The sequence below is a fragment of the Hylobates moloch genome, unplaced genomic scaffold (genome assembly GCF_009828535.3).
Source record: "Hylobates moloch isolate HMO894 unplaced genomic scaffold, HMol_V3 SCAFFOLD_9, whole genome shotgun sequence".
Classification (NCBI taxonomy): Eukaryota; Metazoa; Chordata; class Mammalia; order Primates; family Hylobatidae; genus Hylobates; species Hylobates moloch.
In genome coordinates this window covers 49,180,628-49,206,641 of record NW_026652284.1, presented here as the reverse complement: position 1 = coordinate 49,206,641, position 26,014 = coordinate 49,180,628, and the positions used below count along the sequence as shown (strand labels likewise).

General features: G+C 36.5%; 1 protein-coding gene across 2 annotated transcripts in view; it reads left to right on the top strand.

Moving 5' to 3' along the window:
- The window catches only part of SNTG1 (syntrophin gamma 1), an 859,278-nt gene that overhangs the window by 493,457 nt on the left and 339,807 nt on the right, over nucleotides 1-26,014 (top strand). For both annotated transcript variants that reach the window (XM_058444122.1, XM_032759812.2), the window contains exon 5: nucleotides 3,235-3,369. In XM_058444122.1, coding sequence (XP_058300105.1) covers nucleotides 3,235-3,369 — 135 coding nt within the window. The remainder of the gene's footprint in view (nucleotides 1-3,234; nucleotides 3,370-26,014) is intronic.

Genomic DNA, 26,014 nt, shown 5'->3' with positions numbered 1-26,014 from the left:
CTATGAGGCCAGGGAATGCTATCAAATTCATGTCTGATTCTCTGTTAATGCTGTACAGTATTTGCAAAATTAATAAATGTGTGGGATTTTAAATGTATTTCCATGTGCACCAGCTGAACTTTCATGGTAGAACATGTGTAATATCTGTAACCTCTGGAAATGTATTTTAACTGATCTGTTTTAGCACTTCGTGTGCTGTTTTCTCCAGTAGCTATTTATTGGAATGTGCATTTGTGAGTGTGTGTGTGTGTGTGTGTGTGTACTTCTGTGATTTATTCTAAAAAAAAACCTCCTCATTCTTTATTTTCTGCAACTCTTGTCCTTTCAGAACCTAAAAGTGAGCTCAAAGACTGTATTCTGTTTTCCAGACAACTATCTAATAATTTGTGAACACTTTATATAATATTTAAGTGAATGATAGCTTTGGCCACATAGAAATTAAATGAGAACACCCTCATAGCTTTGTTTTAGTGCCTCAAACTTTCCCTGGATGATCTTTAGTATCTCTTTGATGTGCACCAAAAGTATATCTCTGAGCTTTCAGGGAAAACCCTTCTCTCATCCTGAAGTTCAAACAGAGCATTATTTGTGATTATCAGCTATTCCATTACACTTCTGGGGGAAAAATGTCCTGGAATATACTGTACTGAAAAATCAGCAAATGTGCTCATTTATGATCAATTGGCTTTGATGTATTATTTCATATGTCCACTCCTCAGAGTGGCTTCCCCCCTCAGAAAGGCTCCATGTCATCCCCTCTCCAATATCCCATTGTAAGCATGAGTGACTTTGTGTAAAAACATAGAAAAAATATGTTCTATATTAGGGAAAGTACAGTCTGCTTGTGCTGAAAGATTTTTGTCCTCTAGATATATTCACTTAAAATATTCTCTAGATGAGTCAGCCTGGTTTCATGAGCACTTGTGTGCTAATGCCATGGATGAAGAAAAAATGCTTTCCTTGCTCATGAAAAAGCTTCTGTTTTTCCTAAAAGGACACCATAACTTTTACAAAATAATTCTAGACTAATATAAGAGTGTATATGATAGAGGGCAAAAGAGTATGCATCAGCACACGAGAACAAAAGCAGTTTAGAGAAAGAGTTATCTTTTGAGGCTGCTGTATATAAATATATTCCCATCAATATTACAGCAGATTCTTTTAAAGTAGCAGACTCCCAGCAATAGCCATGGAAATGTATATTCCAAGATAAAGTCTGGTATTATTTGACTGGGATAGCATGCTTCTTAAATCCAAGGATAGATTTCACACATAAGTGATATAATATGATATTTGCCTTTCTGTGCCTGGCAATTTTTGCTTTGCGAAGTATCCTCCAGCCCTATCTATGTTGTTGCAAGTTATAGAATTTTATTCCTTTTTTATGGCTGAATAGTGTTCCGCTGTGTATAAGTACCATATTTTCCTTATCCATTCATGTGTTGATGGGCATTTAGGTTGATTTCATATCTTGGCTGTTGTGAATAGTGCTACAATAAACATGGGAGTGCAGATGTCCCTTTGACATACTCATTTCATTTCCTTTGGATATATGCCTAGTAATGGAATCGCTGGATCAGTTTTTAATTTTTTAAGGAATCTTCATACTGTTTTCTGTAAGGGATATACTAATTTACATTTCCACTAACAGTGTTTAAGAGTTCACTTTTCTCCACATCTTCGCCAGCATTTGTTATTTTTTGTCTTTTTGTTAATCACCATTCTAACTTGGGTGAGGTGGTATTACATTGCGGTTTTGAATTGCATTTTCCTTATAGTAAGTGATGTTGGAGTTGAGAGTAGAATAGTGGTTACCACACACTGGGGCGCATGGAAGGGTCAGAGATGGGGAGATGTTGGCAAACGGTACAATGTTACAGTCAGGTGGGAGGAATAAGCTCTGTTACTCTAGTGCACGGTAGGATGATCACAGCTAACAATAATGCATTATATATCACTAGTAGCTGGAAGAGAGGGTTTTGAATGTTCTCACAACACATACAATATTAGTGTTTAAAGTGATGTATATGCTAGTTATCATGATTTGATAATTACACAATATAAACATGCATCAAAACCTCACATTGTTTGCCATGAATACATACAATTACTATGTGCTAATTTTTTAAATTTGAAATTAATTGACTCTGAGGATAAATCTATATCCTCATATATATATTCAACTATGTTAAGAATGACTCAATAATTATTAAAAGAAAATGTCATTTCCAAAGTGGTCATTATTCCTATGGACTTTTTGGTGCAGAATAAGAGCTAAAGATTACATTCTATCTCAAAGGAATTACCTTTTGTGTCTGTGACAAGTGGGAATGTTAAGTGCACTTTCTAGGGAGAATATTTATATTAATCCAGATTAATATATGTATTCTGGATAAATGACAAGACTCATGGACTTCTTTGGTGATTACTAAGGTAATAGCACAAGTTCAGAAATCTTTGCAGTCTGTTTTCACAATTCCCCAAAGTATGTAAAGCAAACACATTGGGTTAGAAATCAAAAATCTTGGGTCTTAAACTAGGCTCCAATTTTAATTAACTGTGTTAATTTGGGTAGTTTACTTCACCTTGTTACCCTTATTTCCTTCTAGGTATAAACTGTGTGTGTGTGTGTGTGTGTGTGTTCATGCATGTCTGTGCATGTGTGTATGCATGCATGCATGTGTGTGTTGGTGACTAGGAATGCTGACACAGTGGAGTTTAGAGTAGGCTGGGGCGGTGGGAGGGGAAATGGAGAAATAGGAGTGTGTTCCTTCTTTTTGAAGTGATGGAAATATTCTAAAATTGATTACAGTGATGGTTGCACACCATTGAGTATATTAAAAAAACATGAATTGCACATTTTAAAGGGTTGAATTGTAGGGAATTTGAATTATATCTCAATAAAGCTATTACCTTTTTATTTTTAGATTATAAGTATTACAAAAACTCTCATTATTTTAAAAATGTAGTACATGTACCATAATCCTTACTCCCCACTTCTTTGTGTGAATTTTGTGCCATTGTTTTCATTATTCGAGAGTTCACTTTACTTGAGTTCATTCTCCTTTTCCCTTGCACCCACGTTAAGTATTCAATTTCAGGCTCATCAGAGTGTGTTTTCACCACCTCTTAAATGTTATTCACCATGTTTTGCTGTAAATTGGCCACAAAATTACAACCTATAAACTAATTATAATTTTTCCTCTGTTTGTTTTTTTTTTTTTTAATCTGAAGACAAAGACAGGAATTTGTTTGCTGCAGGATGGTAACCAGGAGCCTTTCAAAGTCCGGCTGCACCTAGCCAAAGACATTTTGATGATCCAGGAACAGGATGTGATATGTGTGTCTGGTGAGCCTTTCTATTCTGGTGTAAGTAGCTTTTTCTTCTGTTGAAATTTTTTGTGTTTGTTTTTTGTTAATAAAAATGTTTATTCACAGAACATTTTAAATATGTTTTTCTTTCAGTGTCTAGTCAATGGTTCTGCATGGAATTTTTGCTTATATCATTAAGTAAGCAGTGGCCCTGGGTGAGAACCTTGCCTGGGGTCCATGAACACGTATTTTGGGCCCATCTCCAGCTTGTTGTCTATGACTCCTAGCTGTCATCATATGATGGGAGTGAGACTGTATTTTCTGATTATTCTACCTTTTTACACAGAGAATTAATTGAGAACCGTGCATGGTGATGTCCTTTGCTCTGGTCTTATCTTTCATGACCTGGGACTATTGAGAGTGGTGCCAGGGTGGGGCCCATCCTTCAGCATCACTGAAGCAGGAGACGTTAGGCAGCAGTCACTGAACTCAGCATGAGTGATGTTCCCCTGGGATAGTGTCTAAATGATTCTGTGGGCCTCCCTAATAGAATTATGCCCAAGTGCTGTAGCAAATTCTTTTCTCCAATGCTCCAACCCGTTGAAACATTACACTGCTCCTAATGTAGCTTCAGAAAGAGCCATAAATTACAATGCAAAACTTATTGCTGTACTTACTCCTGTCGAGGCAGCATAGCTGTGGAAGACATCCTTAGATGAGATTAGATTTTATTCTGCTAAAAGACATTATCATAAAACAAGTTCTGGAGTTTATCATTCATTGTATAATAACGCTATTAAAGGCTTCTTTTTAACAATGTTGCCACATGTGATCTCAGAAGAAAATATAATTAGACAGTAGCATGTAGTCTGCTCCCTGCTTTCCCCAAACATCTGCAGCTATTTAGTATGGATATTTAATTTGTACCTTATTAACAGACTTACCTTGGAGTGTTTAGTTGGTGGTCAATAATGCTGAACTTGAGTTCTCACATCACTTCTTACTAACACCCTGTGGGAGTCACACAAGGCCCTAAATCAATAGGCCTTTGCCAGCTAAAGATAATGGACATTTTGCAGACTGTTAACTATTCTTTTGTCACAGGCCATTTAAATCACTCTGAATCATGGACCTGGATGTCAAGGTGATTAAACTGTTCCCATGGGGTTGTCCTTTCTTCCCTTTGGTTAATAATAGAGAAGTGACATGAGTCATATAACCCTCTAGAATAAATATATCACACTGGTCCCAGATCAAAGAATAAAATCAGTAAAATTTACTACTTCGATACTGAAATAATATTATTGATTTTAAACTTCACAGTCAATAATAGCTGATACACATAGACCTATTCTCTTTTTAAAAGATAATTGTGCATATTAATAAAGCTCAGAGTGCTAGGAATAACGAAGAGAATTAAGGAGAAACATCTTATGGCATTGTCAACAAATTCAAAAAAGCATTTGACAAAATTCAACACCCATTTTTACAAAACACTTTAGCAAGATATGAATAGAAAAGCATTTTCTTATTCTGACAACTGTCATCTAATTAAAGCCTCTCACTAATATGTTAGTTAACATTGAACATTTTCTCTGAGATTGAAAGCAAGTCAAGGATAATACCTTGCTTGCTAATCAATGTTGTTCACCGTGCTCCTACAGCAAGTCACAAATTATATATAAAGAACAAAAATTATAGAGGAAGTGGCAAAATGGCTTTACTTGTAGATTTCATGATGATATGCATAGAAAACCTTAAGAATTCTACAAAAGATAGAATAACACTAAAATTTAGCAAGGTTGCTGGGAATAAGGATAATAGCCCAAGTTAATTGTGTTTCTAAAACTACCTACAAGCAACTAGAAATGAAATAAAAATGCAATCCACAATAAGTCAGAAAGACAATATACTTAGGAACATATTTAACAAAAGATGTATATGATCTCTATCCTGAAAACTATAAAAACCATGTTGAAGGAAATTAAAAGATATAAACAAATAAATGGAGAAATATAACATGATCATAAATTAAAAGCTAAGTATTGATAAGCTGTCACATCTTTCTAAATATTCCAAACCAGTCAAAACTCCAAAATATTTTTGTGGATATGTACAAGTTGATTCCAAAATTTACATGGAAATATAAAGGACTTACAATAACCAGAACAATCTTGAATAAAAAGAACAAAGTTGGAGTGTTTATTCTACCTGATTTCAGAGCTTACTATAAGATTCTAATAATAAATACAATGTAATGCTGTAATAAATTCAGGCATATCAATCAATGGAACATTCTAAAGAGTACAAAAAGAGACCCACTCTTATATGGTCAGTTAAGTTTTTTTTTTAACTGTGGTAAAATATACATAATATAAAATGTACCATCTTAACTATTTTTAAGCATAAAGTTCAGTAGCATTTCATGCATTCACTTTGTTGTGTAACTATCACCACTATTCATTGCCAGAATTTTCATCATGCCATACCAAAACTCTGTACGCATTAAACAGTAACTCTCCATGCTCTCCTCCTCTTAACCGCTGGTAACCACTGTTCTACTTTCTGCCTCTACATTTGACTATTCTGGGTAAATCTTGTAGGTGGAATCATACAATATCTGACCATTTGTGGATGACTTATTTCAATAATCATAATGTCTTTAAGGTTCATCCATGTTGAAGCATATATCAGAATTTCATTCCTTTCAAAGGCTGAATAATATTCCATTGTGTATCTATACCACCTTTTGTTTATCTACTCACTCAGTAGTGAACATTGAGGTTGTTTCCACCTTGGCTTTTTGAAAAATGCCTCTAGGAACATGGGTGTACAAATATGTTTGAGTCACCACTTTCAATTATTTGGTGTATATACCCAGAAGTGAAATTGCTGGATAAAATAGTAATTCTTTGTTCAGCTTTTTAAGAAATTGCCATACTCTTTTCCACAGTAGTTGTACCATTTTCCATTTCAACAAGCAAAATACAAGGGTTCCAATTTCTCCACATTCATGCCAAGCCTGTTGTTTCCTGTGTTTTTGATAATAGCTATATAAATAAGTGTGAGGTTGAATCTCACTGTGGTTTTCATTTGCATTCTTCTATCAATTAATAATGTAGAGCATCATTTTATGTGCTTTTTGTCTACTTGTGCATCTTCATATCCTTTGTCTATTTTTGAATTGGATTGTTTGTTTTTGGAGCTGAGTTGCAGGAGTTCTTAATGTATTTTAGATACTAGTCCCTTATCAGATATGTGATTTGCAATATTTTCTCCCAAATTGCGGATTGCCTTTTTACTCTATTAGTATTTTTGATGCACAAAAGTTTTTAATTTTAATAAAATCCTGCCAATTTTTTCTTCTATTGGTTGTACCTTTTGTACCATCTCCAATAAATAATTGCCAAATTCAGTGTCATGAATCTTTTCCACTATATTTTCTTCTAAGAGTTTACAATTTTTGCTTTTACTTGTAGGTTTGGTTATATTTTAAGTTAATTTCTGTACATGGCATTAGGTAAAGATCCAACTTCATTCTTTAGCATTTGGATATCCAGTTCAAAATCATGTACCGTATACATAAGCGGGTATTTGTGGCCTCTCTATTCTAGTTTATTAGTCTATATATTTGTCTTTATGCCAGTAATGCACAGTTGTGCCTTTTGTTTGTTTGTTTTTACTGTAGCTTTATAGCGAATTTTGAAATCAGCTAATTTGGGTTTCTTAAGATCTCAAATAAATTTTAGAATGAATTTTTCTATTTCTTGACAAAATATCATTGCAGTTTTTATAAGGATCATGTTGAATCTGTAGATCACTTTTAGTAGTATGGACATCTTAATAATAGTCAGTTTTCTGATAGATGAACATAGCATCTTTCCGTTTATTTATGTGTACTTTGAGTTCTTTTAGCAATGTTTCATTGTTTTCAGTGTACAAGTCTTTCAACCCCTTGCTTAAGTTAAACTCTTAGTACTTGATAATTTTTGATAGTATTGTTAAAATTTATTTTCTTAGTTTACTTTTGGATTATTTATTGTTAGTGCATAGAAATGTAATGGATTTTTAAATTTTGATTTTGTATTCTGCTACTTTGCTGAATTTATTAGTTCTAATAGTTTATTGCGGAATGTTTATGATTTTCTATGTATAAGATTGTCATCTGTGATCCAAGATAAGTTTACTTATTCCTTTCAAATTTGGATGACTTTTATTTCTTTTTCCTGCCTTATTACTCTCGTTAAGATTTCCAATACTATGCTGAATAAAAGTGGTAAAAGCAGGCATTTTTTTTCTTATTCCAGATCTTAAAGGAAAAGTTTCATTTATGGTATGATATTTGCTCTGGGTTTTTCATATACTGCCTTTGTTATGATGAGGTAGTTGTCTACTATTCCTAGTTGGCTGAGTATTGAGGCAGTGTTGAATTTTATCATCGGAAGGTATTGAAATTTGTCAAATGCTTTTTCTGAATCAATTGAGATGATCATGTGTGCTTTTTAATTTTTTTTCTTCTGCTCTGTAACTCGCTTTTCTTACCTGAAAGTACTTCCTGGGACCCCTGTCCCAGGAAGGAATTCTATCTTCTAGGTCTGCATCTGAGGAAAGCCTATCTACAACAGAGAAAGTAGCACACTGTACTTTCAGATAGCCAGATATTCTTTGGGAAAACTCCCTTTGTCTGTTTTTTAAAACCTCCCACTGGTAAAGGCCCGCAGACACCTCTGTATTAAAAGATACCCTCTTTAAACTTGACCCTTCAAGTGCACTGTTTGTTTTGTATTGCCACAATACATAGTCCATGTACTTTATGGACAGGTATCACCTCTCTTATCAGCTAATTATGAGATGAATTTGAAACAGTAAGAGATTAGGGCACAGATAAACATCCAACTTTGGAGAGCAGAAAGTCTCATCTGAGTATTACAACAAATAGAGTGTTAACTCTCAGTCTGCTTAAGTGAGTGGAAAGGTTAGGAGAATGTTCTAAGGAAAGGCAGATGTTAGTCTGAAGAACCATAGGCAAGGATGCTATTTTGTTATCTGGAAGCAATGCTCTGAAGGCCTAGGTGGAAAATAGGACAGTCAAGGGCAGGGGGCTGAAAACAAGATGCTATCAGGCAGTTTACTCATGAGGGGGAAAAATGAAGCTCCAGTTTGCTGAAAAATCCTGAGGATTATAGAATGTTGCAGTTTTTTCTCCAACCCCACAATAGGGAGGAAGTTGTTTGTATTTTCAGGTCTATCACATTAGCTGAAAGCTGCTTCATGGATTGTCTTTGCCTGACACTTTTGACCTGCCTTGCTCAGGCTGAAAGAAAGTGTTACAGTTCAGTCAAGCTCTTCACGCCCACTTCACAGAAAAAGCCAATACAATGAGACAGCAAGTATTGCATTAGATGAAGAGTTTAATACTTGCAAGGCAGTGAAGCAAAGAGGACAGGAGATATTTCTCAAATCTCTCTGCCTGGAGATTTGAAGACTAGGGTTTTAAGGATAGTTTGGTGGGCAGGCAGCTAGGAATGGGTTCTAATGACTGGTTGGATCAGGGCCTAAATCACAGTGCTGCCGAAACTGTCTTCAGGCATTTAGTTAGCTCCTGGGTGGAGTCACTGGTCTGGGTGGCATTAGCTGGTCTACTAGAATGCAAAGTCTGAAAAATATCTCAAAGACCAGGATGAGGTTTCACAATAGCAGTGTTATCTAGAGGGGCAACTGGGGAAGTTACAAATCTTCGGACCACTGGCTATGTGAATCCTGAGCAGTAAGCAATTATAAAAAGCAAGCTAGGAAACAATGCCTAGGTGCTGTTTATGCCTATATCTTAGCAGCATTCAGGTCCCTAGCATAATTATAATCTCATGGCCTTTCATTAGTTTTACAAAGGCAGTTTCAGTCCCCAATAGGGAAAAGCTTAACTTTGGGAAGCGACTATTATCATCCTTGCTTTAAAGTTAAACTATAAACTAAATTTTTCCATTAAATTATAAAGTAAATCCCTCCCATAGTTATTTTGGCTTATGCACAGAAATAAGCAAGGGTAGTTAGCTTGGGAGGTTAGAAGCACTAGGGAGTCAGTTATGCTAGATTTCTCTCATTGTTATAATTGTGCAAAAGTGGTTCCAAAAGCCCTTGTGGACTGGGACTCAAGGGTGGCAGTGGGACAAGGTCTGGGATAGGGAGTTAGTGGTAGGCCTGACAATTTCTCTGTACCTGCACCAAAGGCAGGAGAGGGTGCCATCAGCCCCAACATTAACCCACTGACCATGAAGGATAAACAATGGGATGTGAGCCCAGGTAAAAGGCTCACTCTGAGGGAGAGGGCACAGAACTGAGCATTTGGAGAAGCTCCAGTCAGGCAAAATGTTGGTATCTGAAAATCAAGGATTGGCAGATGGGTCAAAACCCAGGCATCATGCCAAGTGACCCTCTTAACTCCTTGCTCTGAATTCCTGGACATATTGTAGGGCATAGCTCAGTTTCAGAAACCAGAATTGAGAATTCATGGTAAGTATGTAAGGGCAGCCACTGTGAGAGGGCAGGATATAGGATTTGGATAGTAAAGGGACCCCTGGGAAAAGACTTTGCTTCACAAAACCTCTAGAATTAGGAGAGGAAACTATAGGAACAGGTAATACAGGGTCAGCACCAGAAAACCACAGGCTGATGAACCTGTAGCTGAGCTCCAGGGCTTTATCAGGGTGATTTTCTAATGAAGGTGACTTAACAATAACCCCCATCAAATGGGGCTTCAACCTGCTCATCACTCCCTGATTAGTGGGTCTGGGAGTTTATAGTAGAAGTCAAGTAGCTCCACAGAGGCTTCAGGAGGTGGTGCAGAGAAAAAACACTCTTGACATATTTAGCACATCTGACTCTAATTCTAGTTATGCAGAAAATCCTATAAAATATTGATCATTTAGAAACATGTGTCAATATTTTCACCTACAAGAGACAACTAGAGAGTTAAAACTGAAATATCCAATGCATTTACTGTGACTTGTATCAGCAAAATACTGCTTTCCTCCAGTGCCTTTTATTAGCTACTTTTGAGGAATATTCTGTGATCTATTCAGAGATTATACAGTTGAAGTTTTAGCATTGAGTTCATATCAGATAAAACCTGTTTCATCTGTGATCATTTAAAAATAGTATCAAAACGTTGGCAGCAATTATTCAAGATCTTTAGATGCAGATAGTAGAGTGACTGGATCAGAATGATGCATGGCAGTTTTCAGATAGATGTGTTAAAGCTTCAGTTAACATACAAGAAAGTAATCATCTTCCCCTGGTGCTCCAGGGGAGCTGAAATCCAACATTCAGTTTCTGTCATCCTTCTGAATGGTTTACCACTCTAAGTCAGAGATATCTGTGGCTGTTCTCATGATAGTATACCCTTCAATGGGCCCTGAAGGAAAATTAAATTTAGCCTGTGCTAGTTTTAAATATTGACGAAATATTTTTAAAAGGTAAATGAGGGTAAAATTAATACAAGATGGCTATCTATTTCCCCATAGAGACACCAGTTTCAAAGGTGTTGCTAGTAAAAAGTTAGGAAAACCATGAAGAATCATGGAGCTTAAATTCCAAACATGGCAGAACTATCGGATAAATAGCATCAGTACAATCAGTACCTCAGTGTAATGGGCACCATTAGACTTTAAAATCAACAAAACAACTTCTTCCAGTTTCCTTGTGGAATAAAACACTCAATTAGCAATCCCACGAGTGAAACCACAATTTCCTGAAGATAACATTAAGAGAACTAATATCTACTATTAACCTTGGAATTTGTACTGGCTTCCACATGGGTGTGACATGATGTAGGATGTGGCTTCTTGAGGTTCATTATCTGTAAAAATGTGATCCAGAGAGAGAATGTATCTAGACTAGTGCACTTATTATGGATAGATTCTTAATAGGTCATCTGGGAGGGATGGTGTGTGCAGGCCTAGATAGGAAGGTTGTTTTTTCTTTTTCCCACATCACAGAGCTACTCACTGAAATCTGTCAACATGGAGATTAGAGTCTGTGTACACACACATGCACAAAGTACATACTGTCTATATATATATATATATATATTTTTTTTTTTTTTTTTTTTGAGACAGAGTCTGGCACTGTAGCCCAGGCTGGAGTGCAGTGGCGCAATCTCGGCTCACTGCAAGCTCCACCTCCCGGGTTCACGTCATTCTCCTGCCTCAGCCTCCCGAGTAGCTGGGACTACAGGCACCCGCCACTACGCCTGACTAGTTTTTTGTATTTTTAGTAGAGACAGGGTTTCACCATGTTAGCCAGGATGGTCTCGATCTCCTGACCTCGTGATTCGCCCACCTCTGCCTTCCAAAGTGCTGGGATTACAGGCGTGAGCCGCATTTTTTTTTTTTTTTTTTTTTTTGAGACGGAGTCTCACTCTGTCACCCAGGCTGGAGTGCAGTGGCGCAATCTCGGCTCACTGCAAGCTCTGCCTCCCGGGTTCACGGCATTCTCCTGCCTCAGCCTCTCCGAGTAGCTGGGACTACAGGCGCCCGCCACCACGCCTGGCTAATTTTTTGTATTTTTAGTAGAGACGAGGTTTCACCGTGGTCTCGATCTCCTGACCTCGTGATCCGCCCGCCTCGGCCTCCCAAAGTGCTGGGATTACAAGCGTGAGCCACCGCGCCAGGCCGAGCCACATATTTTTTAAACTTTAAAAAAAAAAAACTCTTGTAAACCAATGTTATCATTTATTTGCTTATTTTAATGAGATTGCATTCTTCTTTTATTTAAAAATATTGAATTGACAAAGAATATATATATTCAAGGTGTATAATATGATGACTTGATAGATATATATACACATTGTGTAATGATTATTACAGTAACTTAACACATCTATCACCTCCCCTGCTATACGTTAGACCCTGAGATCTTGTTCATTTTATAACTGAAAGTTTGTACCTTTTTATCAGCACCTTCTATTCTTCCACTCCCCAGACCTTGGAAGCCACCATTCTACTTTCCGTTTCTGTGAATTGGACTTTTTTAGATTATGCATGTGCAAGGTCATACAGCATTTGTCTGTCTGTGCCTGACTTATTTCACTTAAGCATAATGCCCTCTGTTCATTCATGTTATCACAAATGGAAGGGTTTCCTTCTTTCCTCTGGATGCATTATTGTCAACTGTGTATATATATGCTTTATCCATTCATCTGTTGATAGACTCTTACGTTGTATTCTATAAAATTTGACCTATTCTAAGTAAATACAACTGATTTTTCAAAATGTTTTAGAGGTAAAGGTGGTCATTGGTTACTAATATTGATAAAGAAGCTATCAGTTTAATCCTGTTTTTACATTCGATTGTATGTTTATAAATTTTTCAATCAGAAGTATTTTATGTTTGCATTTCTCCTTGTTTGGCCTTTTTGGGTAGACAGACATTCCCAATGTGTGCAAATAAGATTAAGAAAAGGAAGGCCAGGCGCGGTGGCTCATGCCTGTAATCCCAGCACTTTGGGAGGCCGAGACGGCCGGATCACGAGGTCAGGAGATGGAGGCCATCCTGGCTAACACGGTGAAACCCCTTCTCTACTAAAAGGCGGTTTCAGGCGTGGTGGCAGGCGCCTGTAGTCCCAGCTACTCAGGAGGCTGAGGCAGGAGAATGGCATGAACCTGGGAGGCGGAGCTTGCAGTGAGCCGAGATTGCTCCACTGCACTCCAGCCTGGGTGACAGAGCAAGACTCCATCTCAAAAAAAAAAAAAAAAAAAAAACAGAAGGAAGAAGGGAAACATTTTTCATGAGTAGAAAAATACTTGCAGATGGGCAAGTACTGTTTAGAGAGTTGTGATTTTATAACAGAAAGATAATACAAAGGCCTGCTCCTGCTCTTGAAACCTAGAGTGTCCTTGTCTTTTATTGTTAGAGATTGTTAAATTGAAAAGACAGTGCTGGAAACCCCTTCTCTCTATTTCTTATGTGATGTTTCATTTTTGCCAGTCAATAATCACCACTAGGGACATTTACGTTCCTAATTTCCCAGGGCTTATGCCGTTCCAGATATGGCAGCCCTGGAAGAAAAGATTATGTCTCTAGTGAAAACATTGTCACCAGATCCCCTGGTGGTGGCCACAGTGGGATTAGCCCAAGTTGGTCATAGTTGTAGTCAGCCCGTGGCAAGACCATCGCGGGTTCCATAGTCTGGGCAGCAGTCCCCAGGGACTACTGCCTGTGTCTCCTTTGATCAGGATAGACAGAACAGATGCAGCTGGAGGTGTTGGTGTTGTTATTTGAAGGCTCCTCCAAACGTAGAAGCAAATGAATGATAATATTTACCACAAGAACAATGGCACCCACAGAAGGATACCTTATTAACAGAGTTAAATTTTTTTGTGAAATACATTGCTAAGTATAAGATGCATATTAAGGATATTTATCTTAACATGTTTTGTTAAACCTAGCATTGTTAAAGCCACTTGTTATTGTGCATCTTGTTTTATTTCACCTTTAAAATAATTTTAATATGAGATTTTCTTTATACATATAAAGCAAATTTATTGACAACTCTTTAATACTTAGTTTTTCTTACATTTTGTACTATTTATCTTTCTATGGGGCACTAAAGGTGACTCCTTCTGTCTTCTTTTCAGTTCATAACTCTTTCTTTGACAGATTGAGTCCATTATTTAAACTATTGAATTTCTGATTCTTATTATGATGTTTTTCACTTCTAAATGAATATAATACTATCTATCTTATTGGGTAATTGTGAAGATGAAATAAGTGAATGCAAGTAAAAGAGAATACAGTCTCTGGCACATAGTAGGAGCTCAACAAATAATATCTTTATTAACATGACACATGATACAATGTGGGTGTGTATAGACATGGTGATACACAGAGTACAGAGGTCTAGGTCAGGAACTGCTTTCCAGAGGATGTGACTAAAGTCTCACCTCTTAAATAGCAGGTAGAATTTTGCAGGATGTATGTAATTTTGCAAGACATATGTAAGTAGCATTTAAAGCAGACAAAAATGTATGCAAAATTACCAATTACCAAACTGTTAAAAAGCATGCCATAATCAAGGATGGTTTAGTCATGGGACATGTTGCCTGCAGGATACAGTTGGGAAGGATGTAAGGTGGGGTGCAAAGTGTATTGGTGGGTTGTGGTGCCACCAATGAAGGGAACAATTTAAGTAGGAAAATCAGGTTTTAGAGCGGTATACAATGAAAGTTGAATTGAGATCAAAAAAGCTTAGACCATTTAGAACCAATGCAATTTTGTCATAGACTGATATCAAGATGGAAACTAAAATTAGTTAATTAAAGCAATGGTGCCTGGTTCCACTGGCTTATCAGTTACATTGCTCACATTTGTGATTTTACAGATTTGTCATACTTACAAAAAGATGTCATTGTTTACACAAATGAATTTTTATAACATTAAATTTGAGTTTAAAGTTCAAGAGGGCTATGATCAATCATGTGCCCACCAGCAGCTTAATAATAGATAGAGATGGATGATAGATACATAGAGGCATAGATGGATGACAGATATAGACAGATGATTGATTGATAGGTATTGATAGATTAACTTAACACTGTTTATTTGTTTTTTTTTCCTTCTTCTTCCTTAAAAAGTTTGACAGTTTGATGTATTTTGTTATATTTTGATCCCTTAGCTTTCATACTGAGTTTTGGAGTTTGAGAAAGTCTGCCATCTATCTATTTTTTCTTTGTAGGAAAACTGTCTCTTCTTTCTGAGTGTTGAAGATTTCAGAATCCATGCCCATCCATGCTCCATGGTAATCTGCTGTGTCTCTCTGATTTATCTATCTGAAGATTTATTTCCTTTGTTTGAGAGTCACAAGACTGGAATATGAAAATTTATGTATTTCTTTAATTCTGAAGAATTTTTAGCCATTATCTTTGAAGAGCCTCCTCTCTATTATCTGTGTTCTTTCCTTCGGTGACATTTGGATGGATGTTAGATCAGCTCCCGGGATTCTCCATTTTCTTATGTTTTTTCATATTTTGAACTTGTCTGCCCCCTGTGGACTGCTAAACGCAATGCCTCCCATCTTCCTTTCAGTTCACTATCTCTCTCTTTGGTTACATTGAGTCTATCATTTAAACTATTTATTGAATTTCTGACTCTGGCTATTATGGTTTTCACTTCTGGAAGTTCTATCCTATTTTATATTTGCCTCATAGTATTTTACATCACGATTATACATTTGATATCTCCTTTCTATTAATATTAATCTTGTTAGACAATCCTATTTATATGCTGTATCTGTAATTGCAAGATCTGCAGTCTGTATAGATCTGACTCTGTTATCTGTTCTTTGTTCTGCTGCTGATGCACTCACTAAATTCTATTTCTCCCTGGGATTTCTCACTGTGGGCTCATGGTCTTGGCACTCTGTAAGTATCCCTCAGTTTGGCTCTACAATGTGTTATGAAGACAGAATTTATATTTAGTTCTTCCAGGTGAAGGGGCTATTAGCAATCCAGATATTCTTTAAACTAAATTCTCAGTTGGGGATATGAGGCCACATAGGTAGAGACAACTCATCACAAACCCACCTGTGAGCCAATTCACAAAATCTCAGAATTGGTTTTTAATTCTTTCATCCAGATGGGCAAGTTTTTTTACTATAATCCTTTGGGTGATAGGAATGGTTTTTCATACTGACACACTAAGAGAGTTTTCTATGCAGGTAATGGTGCCTCTCCTCTCCTGCCTGAGTCCTTCCAGTGGTGGCCCTGAATGTTTGCCTTTGGGTCTCTACTTGTACAGACTTCTTACCTGTGAATCTTTATATTTCGTCATCATTCCTGACAACCGAGACATTTTTCTTCTTTCCTTATTACTCTGGCTGCACGTTTGACATTATTTTTGTTTATTTTATTCATTGTTTTATTGTGTGTTGTCTTGGAAAAGGATTCTAAGTATATCTGACTCAAAGGAGTGTTAGACTCAAGATTAGTTGTGTGTGTGTGCATGTGTGTGTGTATGTGTGTGTGTGCTTGTGGACAAGCTATCAGATCTGAAGTGTACAGGCCTGGCTTCTGATATCAGTCTCCCCATTTGCCAACTTTGTGAACCTGTGTGACTTCTTGCTTTCTCTGAATCGTTGTTACTATGAGGGAAAAACAGAGACCACCTACCATACATAGTTCACTGTGGCAAAATTGAATGAGATTGCATTGCCTAGGTGACCACTAGAGGTTAACAATAAAGATGACTCTCTTCTTCCTTTCAGCTTCTAAACTGTTCTTGTGTGCTTATCTTAATCCCACAACCTTATTTGAGATCATAAATGTTTGCTAAAATAATAAAGGAATTACTCATCTGGATAATTGTTTCTTTCTCTAATTCACTTTGTCTAAAATTTTTAAATTATTATCCTGGATGAGTAATTTGAGCTGCATAAATAATCTTTCTGTGTAAAATTAGAAAACAAAACTTCTCACCTTAAAAGAAATTTTTCGTGAGTGAACAAATGTTCTTTAAATGCAAAGGAGTTTCATTATTATTGCTTTAAACCAAAGAGTTCTGAAAATGGCAGTAATGTAAAGCAGACTAGAGGTATTCCAAAGTCTATAGTCTTATGTTTATATTTTTTCTGCAGAAAAGCATTTACATTAAGTAGGTAATGCTTAAGTGAAATTGAATATAAACTAATAGGCTGAAATCTATATTGTTCTGGAAATCAGTAATCAGGACACACTAGAAAGTGAAATGAAATAGAAAATAATGTAAAAATAAGGTTAACATAATTGATGTAAATGTTTACTTATACCTATACATGTTAACATAATAGATCAAGGAGTAAAATTTTTGGTTAAAATTTCTCATTTTTGTCAACAATGTATTTGTAATATCCTCTTCCCATGAAAGAGTTTATCAGTTGTTTTAGTAGCACACGTAGTTTTAGTTTAAAAAAAATATGTTTTTCTCCTCTCCAAGCCAGTAAAATTTCCTCTTTCAGTAGATTATATAAAACTTAAAATATGTTTGTATTTAATCCACATAATTTTGCATGATGCTCGCTATCATATATATTGTTAATTTTTACTACATATGTGGAAACAGGGTAAGCTAGCCACCTTTTAAAAAAAATTAATAATAAATTTATAAATGAAATGTGGGTAACCAAAGCCCAGAGTTTAAATAAGTATTTTAATTTTCAGAGCATTAAGAAGGCAATGATTGAAATTTAAATTTGATAAATGGATTGCTGTTAATGTATCTAGGCATTGAAGAGATTTGATACATGATAACGATGGGTGATTATGGTGAGAGAGTAAAATGGAGAATGTTCTGAGTGTTCAGATATTGAGCCACATAGGCCATCCACTTTTCTTTGTAGCTTAATATTTTTATTTTTACAATGTCAATGCTTTTATCTTCATGTTAATTATTTTAGATTGTATCTTTTCTCTCTTCATCTGTGACAGCGGTCTGTGCTATCTTAAACAAAATGTCCCAAGTACAATTAAACTTGTATAATCATCAGTACGGATATTGGTTTTTGCACTGGGCATTCACTCAGTGATAATCTGTGGTTTGTGGGATCATTTGCTTGCACACTAAATATTCCTGGATTGCCATGGAGGTTATAAGCATAGTTATACATGTGCACATGCATGGAATGGTTCTATATTTCCTCCTGCTTCATTCCATTCTAAAACACTAAGTCTGTTACTTTCCTATAGAGTGGGCTTGTATCCACATAGCCAATATGTCAAATGTGTAGCACAAAAAGTGAGAATCTGAGTGAGAATTTAAGGCCTTCTTACTTAAGAGCATAAATTTTGAAATATGTATTAAACAATAGTGGTGATTTATTTTTCTTCTTTATGGTTTTCAACAGTATTATTAATATATGAGTTTGCAGATCAGCTAAATCTTGGAAATTTGAGGTATTACTGTGGCTTGTATTTGATTATGCTTAGTTCTTGGTAATTTACAGAATATTTTAGATAGATTACTTAAAATATTTGAAGTGTATTTGAGACATTTTATGACTACTTATATTCATATCACATCATTATTTTGCTAATTTGTCTGTATCATTGCCTTTTTCCATAAATGAAGACTTTGAAGTCCATGTGATTTAATGCTAAGATCTGTCTGTAATAGAGTGATAGCCGTGCTGAACTCCATTCATGGTTCCCATTACCCTGCATTAGAACAACGGACTCAAGCAGATACTTGTTCTGTTCTATCCATAGCTTAACACCTGTGTGACTGTGACGATGATTCACTGTCTTTGCTTCAAATGTCACATAAAGTAATATATTCAATGCACTTTGAACACTATAAATTGCTATAGTATAGGAGGACTTATTTTTACTTGTACTTGAAAAAGTGTTTTAAAGAAGAATTTCTAGGTGGTTTTAAACCCACTGGAAAATTTGGTAAAATAATTGTAACTTATAAAAAATTTATCTTCAGAGATATGTATAACTTCAGTTTGAACCTCCATGATATATACTTTTCTAACTGACATCAATAAAATCAAAGCAATTGCTTATATACACAAGTTGGAACATCTCTGCGATAAGGAGCACATGCAGAATTTTGACACTCCTTGACTTTTCTACTAGTTATTAAGCATGTGCCACATTATCTTACTCTGTAGACTGTATATTCTGAGACTTAGCGATTTATAGGAGAGAACTGACTTCTATTTCAGAGTCCGTCAAAAGGCACCTATGTGATCCTCACACTTTACTTTCTCTAGACGCCATATTTGCTTCCTTAGCATGTAGAATTATACTTATGAAATGTCACCTAGTTATAATATTCCATGACTTGCTTCTCTTTTTTCTTCTAAATCTCCTCTAACAGCGGAGATGTTATATAATTGCCTGCAAGCGGCTCATGTAAGATATAAATAAGAGTGTGCTTTTCTCACCTTTCATGAACTACTACATCATGCTTCATTTTCTTGTCCATTCAGTCCCTTGCTCCCTTAGATGACAATGTCATATCAACTTCTCTCTCCCTAAGTATCCAATAACATCTCTCCCATTCTCACTCCGAGGTGATGCCCTTGCTTCCTCCTTCACTGAGAAAATGAAGCCGAGAAAACAACGCCCCATTGCCATTTATATCTACCTTCCTGGACTTGTGACCTTATGTGTTTTCTCCCTTTCCATTACCACAGATGATCTGTCTTTCCTCCTATCTAAGGTCACCATCTAGTCATACACTAAATTCCACCCTTGCCTGCATCTTCAAAGACATTGTTCTAGCAATTTCCCACTGCATTTGATGATTCCCACTTTATTTGATTGTATCATCAAATGCTCATTTTCCACTAGATCATTCTGATCATTCCAACCAAGCAACTATAATTTCCCCTCCTTCAAAAGCAAAACAAAACCAAACTCTCTCGGCACCAAATTCTCCTCCAGCATCCACTGCATTTCTCTGCTTCCTCTTCCAGAGCAAACCCATTGAAATGACTGTTTCTTTGCCATCATCCCCCAAATTCAGTAATTCATCCCCACTACTCCACTGACATTTCTCTCTTCAACTTCACTAGTTATTTCAACATTGCTCAATTTAATGGATATTTCTCATTCCTAATTTTACTTGTGTTTTCAACACCACTGACACTCCTTTCTCCTACATATATTTTCTTACTGGCTTCTTGGGTACCCTACATTCCTCTTTTCCTCCAATCTCTAAGCAACTTTGTCTCAGTCTTCACTGCTGAGTCTTTTCTTCATTTCCATCTATAGGCACTTTAACGGTGCAAAGCTTAGTTCTTTACGTTATTCTTTTTCTTCTACTTTTTGCACTTGCTCTTTCAGATGTCATCCATTCTCATGGCTTTGATGGTGACTTAGCTCCAGGTTATATCTTACCTTGTGCTGTTCCCTGCACTCCAGATTGAGATAGTGCAACGATTTGTACAATATCTGCAGTTGGAGGTCCAGTAGGCATTTTCAACTTAAACATGAAGTTTTAATTAAACTTCATGTTTAACTAAAACATAACCTTAAACATGTTAGGCAAACTAAACTCTTGATTATTCCCCAAATTAGTTCCCTTCACAACGTTTCCTATCCCAATAGAATAAATGGATACGTCATCTTTCCAGCTGCATTAGGCAGAATCCCTGGAATCTCTCATTACTCTACTCTTTCATTGAAGTCACATGCAATCACTTTAAAAAATCATGTTAGCTTTCTGTCAAAAATATATCCAAGATATATCCATTCTTTCTTCTGGAAAGTAGGGATAGAACTGTTTTTCTCTACTATTTTTACTAAGTAAAAATTAAAAACTATTGACTATTATCTTTTAAAAAAATATATCATAAGGCTCTGAAAGGAACAGGGAGAAAGACAGGTTGGCTTGGGATTTTAGGATTTGGGGAATGTCATAGAACTACGTTCTCTGATGGATTTTTGGCCTCAAATATCCCAGATTGGTTACAGGAGAAGCCAGTAACCTGGAAATGACAATAAGCCCAACCAAAACCTTTCTTTCTAGAAAAAAAGCAGGCAGCTTAACAAGAAAATAAATTCTTCCAAAATAAATGCTCTACTCTACCAAAATACCACACACACAAAAATGTGTCCTCCTTCTATCTCCAATGGCAATGGCCAAATGGAAAACTTAGACTTCTTCCCTCACCAGGCTGCACTGATGTTCTCCAGCTCTGTCTGCCAAGGTGGTATTAGGGAAATCATACATAGGAACAAGGACTTTCATCTCTATGGAGCAAGGCCAACAACAATCCCCCATAAACTCCACCTCTGTGTGGTATCAGAGAAGATTATCTAGTTGTCTGAAATTCAAATCTGTGCAGCCCAGTGATAAAGAAGCCATCGCAAACAATGGAGTCAGTTGAGACCTCTCGGAGAGCAGTGATGAGGCTCTCCTCCTCCCCACAACAAGGGCTGTATCAGTGAAGGCTTAGTAGGGATCTAAAATTCCCACCTATTACCAGCAGAAACAAGAAAATTCTCACCTTGAATGAGAAGCAATAATTAACAGATATCAAATCTGAAATGATACAGATATTAGAATTATATAATATGAATTTTAAAATAGCAGTCATAAAATTGCTATATATTAGTTACAAACACCATTGAAACAAATGAGAAAATAGAATACCTCAGCCAAAAAAAAAATTCAAAATTGTTGAACTAAACAATACAATAATTGAAATAAAAACTCAATGGTTGGGCACAACAGCACAATGGATGGGACAGAGAAAATAAACAGTTAACTTGAGACAGAGAGAACAATAAAAATTACTCATTCTGAAAAAAAAAAACAGGGAAATTGGAGTGAAAAAATTAAGAAGAGTCTCAGGGACCCATGGAAATGTGACATAAGTTCTAACATGTATTTGAGCAGAGTCCCCTGAGAAGAAAAAGAGGTCAGACTCAGAGTATTAAAAAAAAAAAAAAATGGCTGAAATTTTTCGAAATTTTGCAAAAAGTATGAACTTATGTATTCTGGAAATGGAGCAAACCTCAAAAAGCATAAACTCAAACAAATTCATGTCAATCACTTCACAAGCAAATTCTGAGGACTAAAGACAAAGAAGAATACTTTAAAAGCAACAAAAAAGGAATAACAGCAATAGGAAGAAAACAATCCAAATGACAGCGTAGTTTTCACCAGAAACAATGAAGGCCAGAAGGAAGTCAAACAATAGTTTTCAATTGCTGAAAGGAAAAAAACTGTCAACCCAAAATTCTATACCTGTGAAACATATCCTCCAGGAATCAAGAGAAAATCAAGACATCATAAGGTATAAGAAATATAAGAAAAGTCACTAAAGGAATGGCTACAAAGATCTCTCTCAACAGAGAGGAAATGGTTAAAGAAGGAATCCTGAAACATCACAAAGGAAGAAAACTAATAAAAATAATTAAAATATATGTGAATACAATACGTTTTCCTTTTCCCCTTAAGTTTTTTAAAGTAAGGGTGATGGTTCAAGCAAATTTTTTTTTTGTTTTCTTTTTAGAATTTCAAAGTATTCTAGTTATTTTGTTTTCTTATATAAATTTTAAATGATCTTGGTTATAGTTAAGTAGAGCATCAGCTTATCAGCAGATTTTATTTTCTATTTTAATGTGGCTAGTACAGTTGACCCTTGAACAACATGGGTTTGAACCATGCAACTCCACTTGTACATGAATTTTCTTCTAACTCTGCCACCCTTGAGGCAATAAAACGAACCCCTCTCTTCCTCCTCCTCTTTTGCCTACTCAATGTGAAGTTGATAAGGATGAAGAACATTTATGATGATTCACTTTCACTTAATGAACAGTAAATTTATTTTCTCTTCCTGAGGATTTTCTTAATAACATTTTATTTTCTCTGGCTTACTTTATTGTAAGAATATAGTATGTATAATATGCAAAATATATGTTAATAGACTGTTTATATTATCGGTAATGTTTCTGGCCAACAGCCGGTTATTGGTAGTTAAGTTCTGGGGGAGTCAAAAGTTATAGGTAAATTTTTGGCTATGTGGAGGTCAGCATCCATAACCCTTGCCTTGCTCAAGGGCCAACTGTGTACAGAAATAGAGTTAATTTTTATGTGTCATTTTCTGCCTTTCAAACTTGCTTAAGTTATTGTTAATTCCAGTAAGGTTTTTTTGTATTCTTTAGGATTTCATAGAAAGTCATGTTATACATGAATACAAACAGTTTAATCTTCACTTTCTGTACCTTATGCCTTTTGTTAAGTTCTCAAACAATGTTTGAGATTCTCAAAACAATGTTGAATGGAAGTGGTGAGAACAGATTTCCTTGCTTTTATTGTAATTAGAAGGAAAACATCTAGTAGATTATTTAGTTTATCATGATGTTAGTTAGAAGTATTTTTTAGGATCTTTTTTATCAGGTAGAATAATTTCCCTTTGACATCTAATATTCTGAGAATATTTTTTCATGAATGGATGTTGAATTTTATCAAATGCTTGCTCTTTGTGTATCCAGATGATCATATGATTTTTCTTCTTTATTCTCTTTAATTTGATAAACATTAATTTATTGATTTTTTTTTTTTTTTTTTTTTTTTGGAGACAGAGTCTCGCTCTGTCACCCAGGCTGGAGTGCAGTGGCGCAATCTCGGCTCACTGCAAGCTCCGCCTCTCAGGTTCACGCCATTCTCCTGCCTCAGCCTCTCCGAGTAGCTGGGATTACAGGCGCCCGCCACCACGCCCGGCTAATTTTTTTTTTGTATTTTTAGTAGAGACGGGGTTTCACTGTGGTCTCGATCTCCTGACCTCGTGATCTGCCCGCCTCGGCCTCCCAAAGTGCTGGGATTACAAGCGTGAGCCACCGTGCCTGGCCTCAAGCAAAAATTTTAACATTGCCTAATGTGCTTCTCAATGTATATAGAGAAAATATTTGTAACAACTAAAAATAGGGGAAGATAGGCCAGGTGCAGTAGTTCATGCCTGTAATCCCAGCACTTTGGGAGGCTGAGGTGGGTGGATCACGAGGCCAAGAGATCAAGACCATCTTGGCCAACATGGTGAAAACTCGTCTCTACTAAAAATACAAAAATTAGCTGGGTGTGGTGGCACGTGCCTGTGGTCCCAGCTACTTGGGAGGCTGAGGCAGGAGAATTGTTTGAACCAGGGAGGCGGAGGTTATGGTGAGCCAAGACTATGCCACTGCACTCCAGCCTGGCAACAAAGTGAGACTCCACTTAAAAAAAAAAAAAAAAAAAAAAAAGGCACGGGGCGAATATAAAGGGACATTTAAATGAAAGTAAGGTTTCTATTACTTCCCTTGAACTGGTAAAATGCTGACAATGTTACCAGAAAGGGGTACCAATCCAAACCCCAAGAGAGGGCTCCTATATCTCCACAAGAAAGAATTCAGTGTGAGTCCACAGAGTAAAATGAAAGCAAGTTTATTAAGATAGTAAAGGAATAAAAGAATGGTTACTCCACAGGCAGGCGTTCGGGGCTGCTAGTGGCCCATATTTATGGTTATTTCTTGATTGTATGCTAAAAAAGAGGCGAATTATTCATGCTTCCCCCTTTTAAACAATATGGCATAACTTCCTCACATTGCCACGACATTTGTGAACTCTCATGGTGCTGGTGGGAGTGTAGCAGTGAGGACCACCAGAGGTCACTCTCGTCACCATTTTGTTTTCGGTGAGATTTAGCTGGCTTTTTTTATTGCAACCTATTTCATCTGCAAGGCCTTTATGACCTGTATCTTGAGCCAACTTCTTATCTCATCCTGAGACTAAGAATGTCTTAACCTCCTAGTAATGCAGCCCAATAGGTTTCAGCTTTATTTTACCCAACCCTTGTTCAAGATTGAGTTGCTCTGTTTCAAACGCCTCTGACAACACCAGTAGTCAATGTGAGGGCCATAGGCTCTTGGCCCCCTAAAGGTCTGCTGAAAGATCACTGACATGAGACATATTCATTAATAGGAAAAAAGGCATACAGACTTAATTAACGTGTATACCTGGGAGCCTTCAGAATGAAGACTCAATGTTTCAGTAAGTAATAAAAGCTTATATACCATCTTGAAATTACAGACATAATGCAGATCCAGAGTATCTCCAAAAACAGGTTTTAATGGCAAGACAGGTTATGGGAGGGAGAAAGGAAGAAGTTTGACTCTCAAAGTGGCCTTGTTGTGTAGACCAAGCCTCTGTAGAGTAAATGTTTCTTTTCAGACTTTTAAAAATGTCACACACTCAATCTCTCCTGGACCTGGAAAAGGCATGGAAAGGAGAGGCCTGATTGCATTAATGGAGATTCTCTACAGATGCAAATTTTCTTCACAAAAGACAGGCTAACAAGACCACTTCTGTTTGCTGGCCAGAAGGCAGCCATTTCAAATATGTCAAAATATATATTTTGGGGTAAAATATTTGAATTTCCTTCAACAACAATCTATCTATCTATCTAGATAGGTAGATCACGTAAAATTGATTGACCAAGTAGACAAAAAGATATATAATATAGAAGGACTCAGAAACATTATCAACCAACCAGATCTAATGAGCAAATGTATAGAACATACAGCAGATTACACATTATTTTAAAATACCAAAGAACATTTACTGTAACTGTATGAGGAGTGCTTTTTGCCTGCTGCACAAGTAAAGACCACAGTATTGCAGTAAATAAAGAAAGAGTTTAATTGACACAAAGCCAGCCACGCCATGCAGGAGGCAGATTATTACTCAAATCAATCTCTCCAAAAGCTCATAGGTTAGGAGTTTTTCAAAGGTAGGTTGGGGGAAGGGGTGAGGTTGATCAGGTAATGTGTGAGAGATTAAATCATAGGGAGTTAAACCTTCTGGGTGGAACCACAGGAGTGGGGTTGGTGGGGCCAGATGGAGCCAGGTGTTAGACATGCAGAAACCTGAAAAGATATCTCAAAAGATCAATCTTAGGTTCGACAATAGTGATGTTATTTGCAGGAATGGCTAGCAGCTGTGTATGTCTACACCTTACTAGAATGCAGGCTCCTCTGTTCCCCCTAGTCAGGTGATCTCTCATTAGCTTTAAAAGGTGGCTGAGTTTTGGGGAAGGGCTATTATCATTTAAACTATAACCTAAATACCTTCCAAAATTAGCTCTGGCCTAAGCCCAGATGTAATTCAGGCATGTTGAAAGTTAAAGGCAGGAGGTGGGTTTGGGTGGGTTAGCTCAGATCTTTTTAGCTGTCAAACTTTT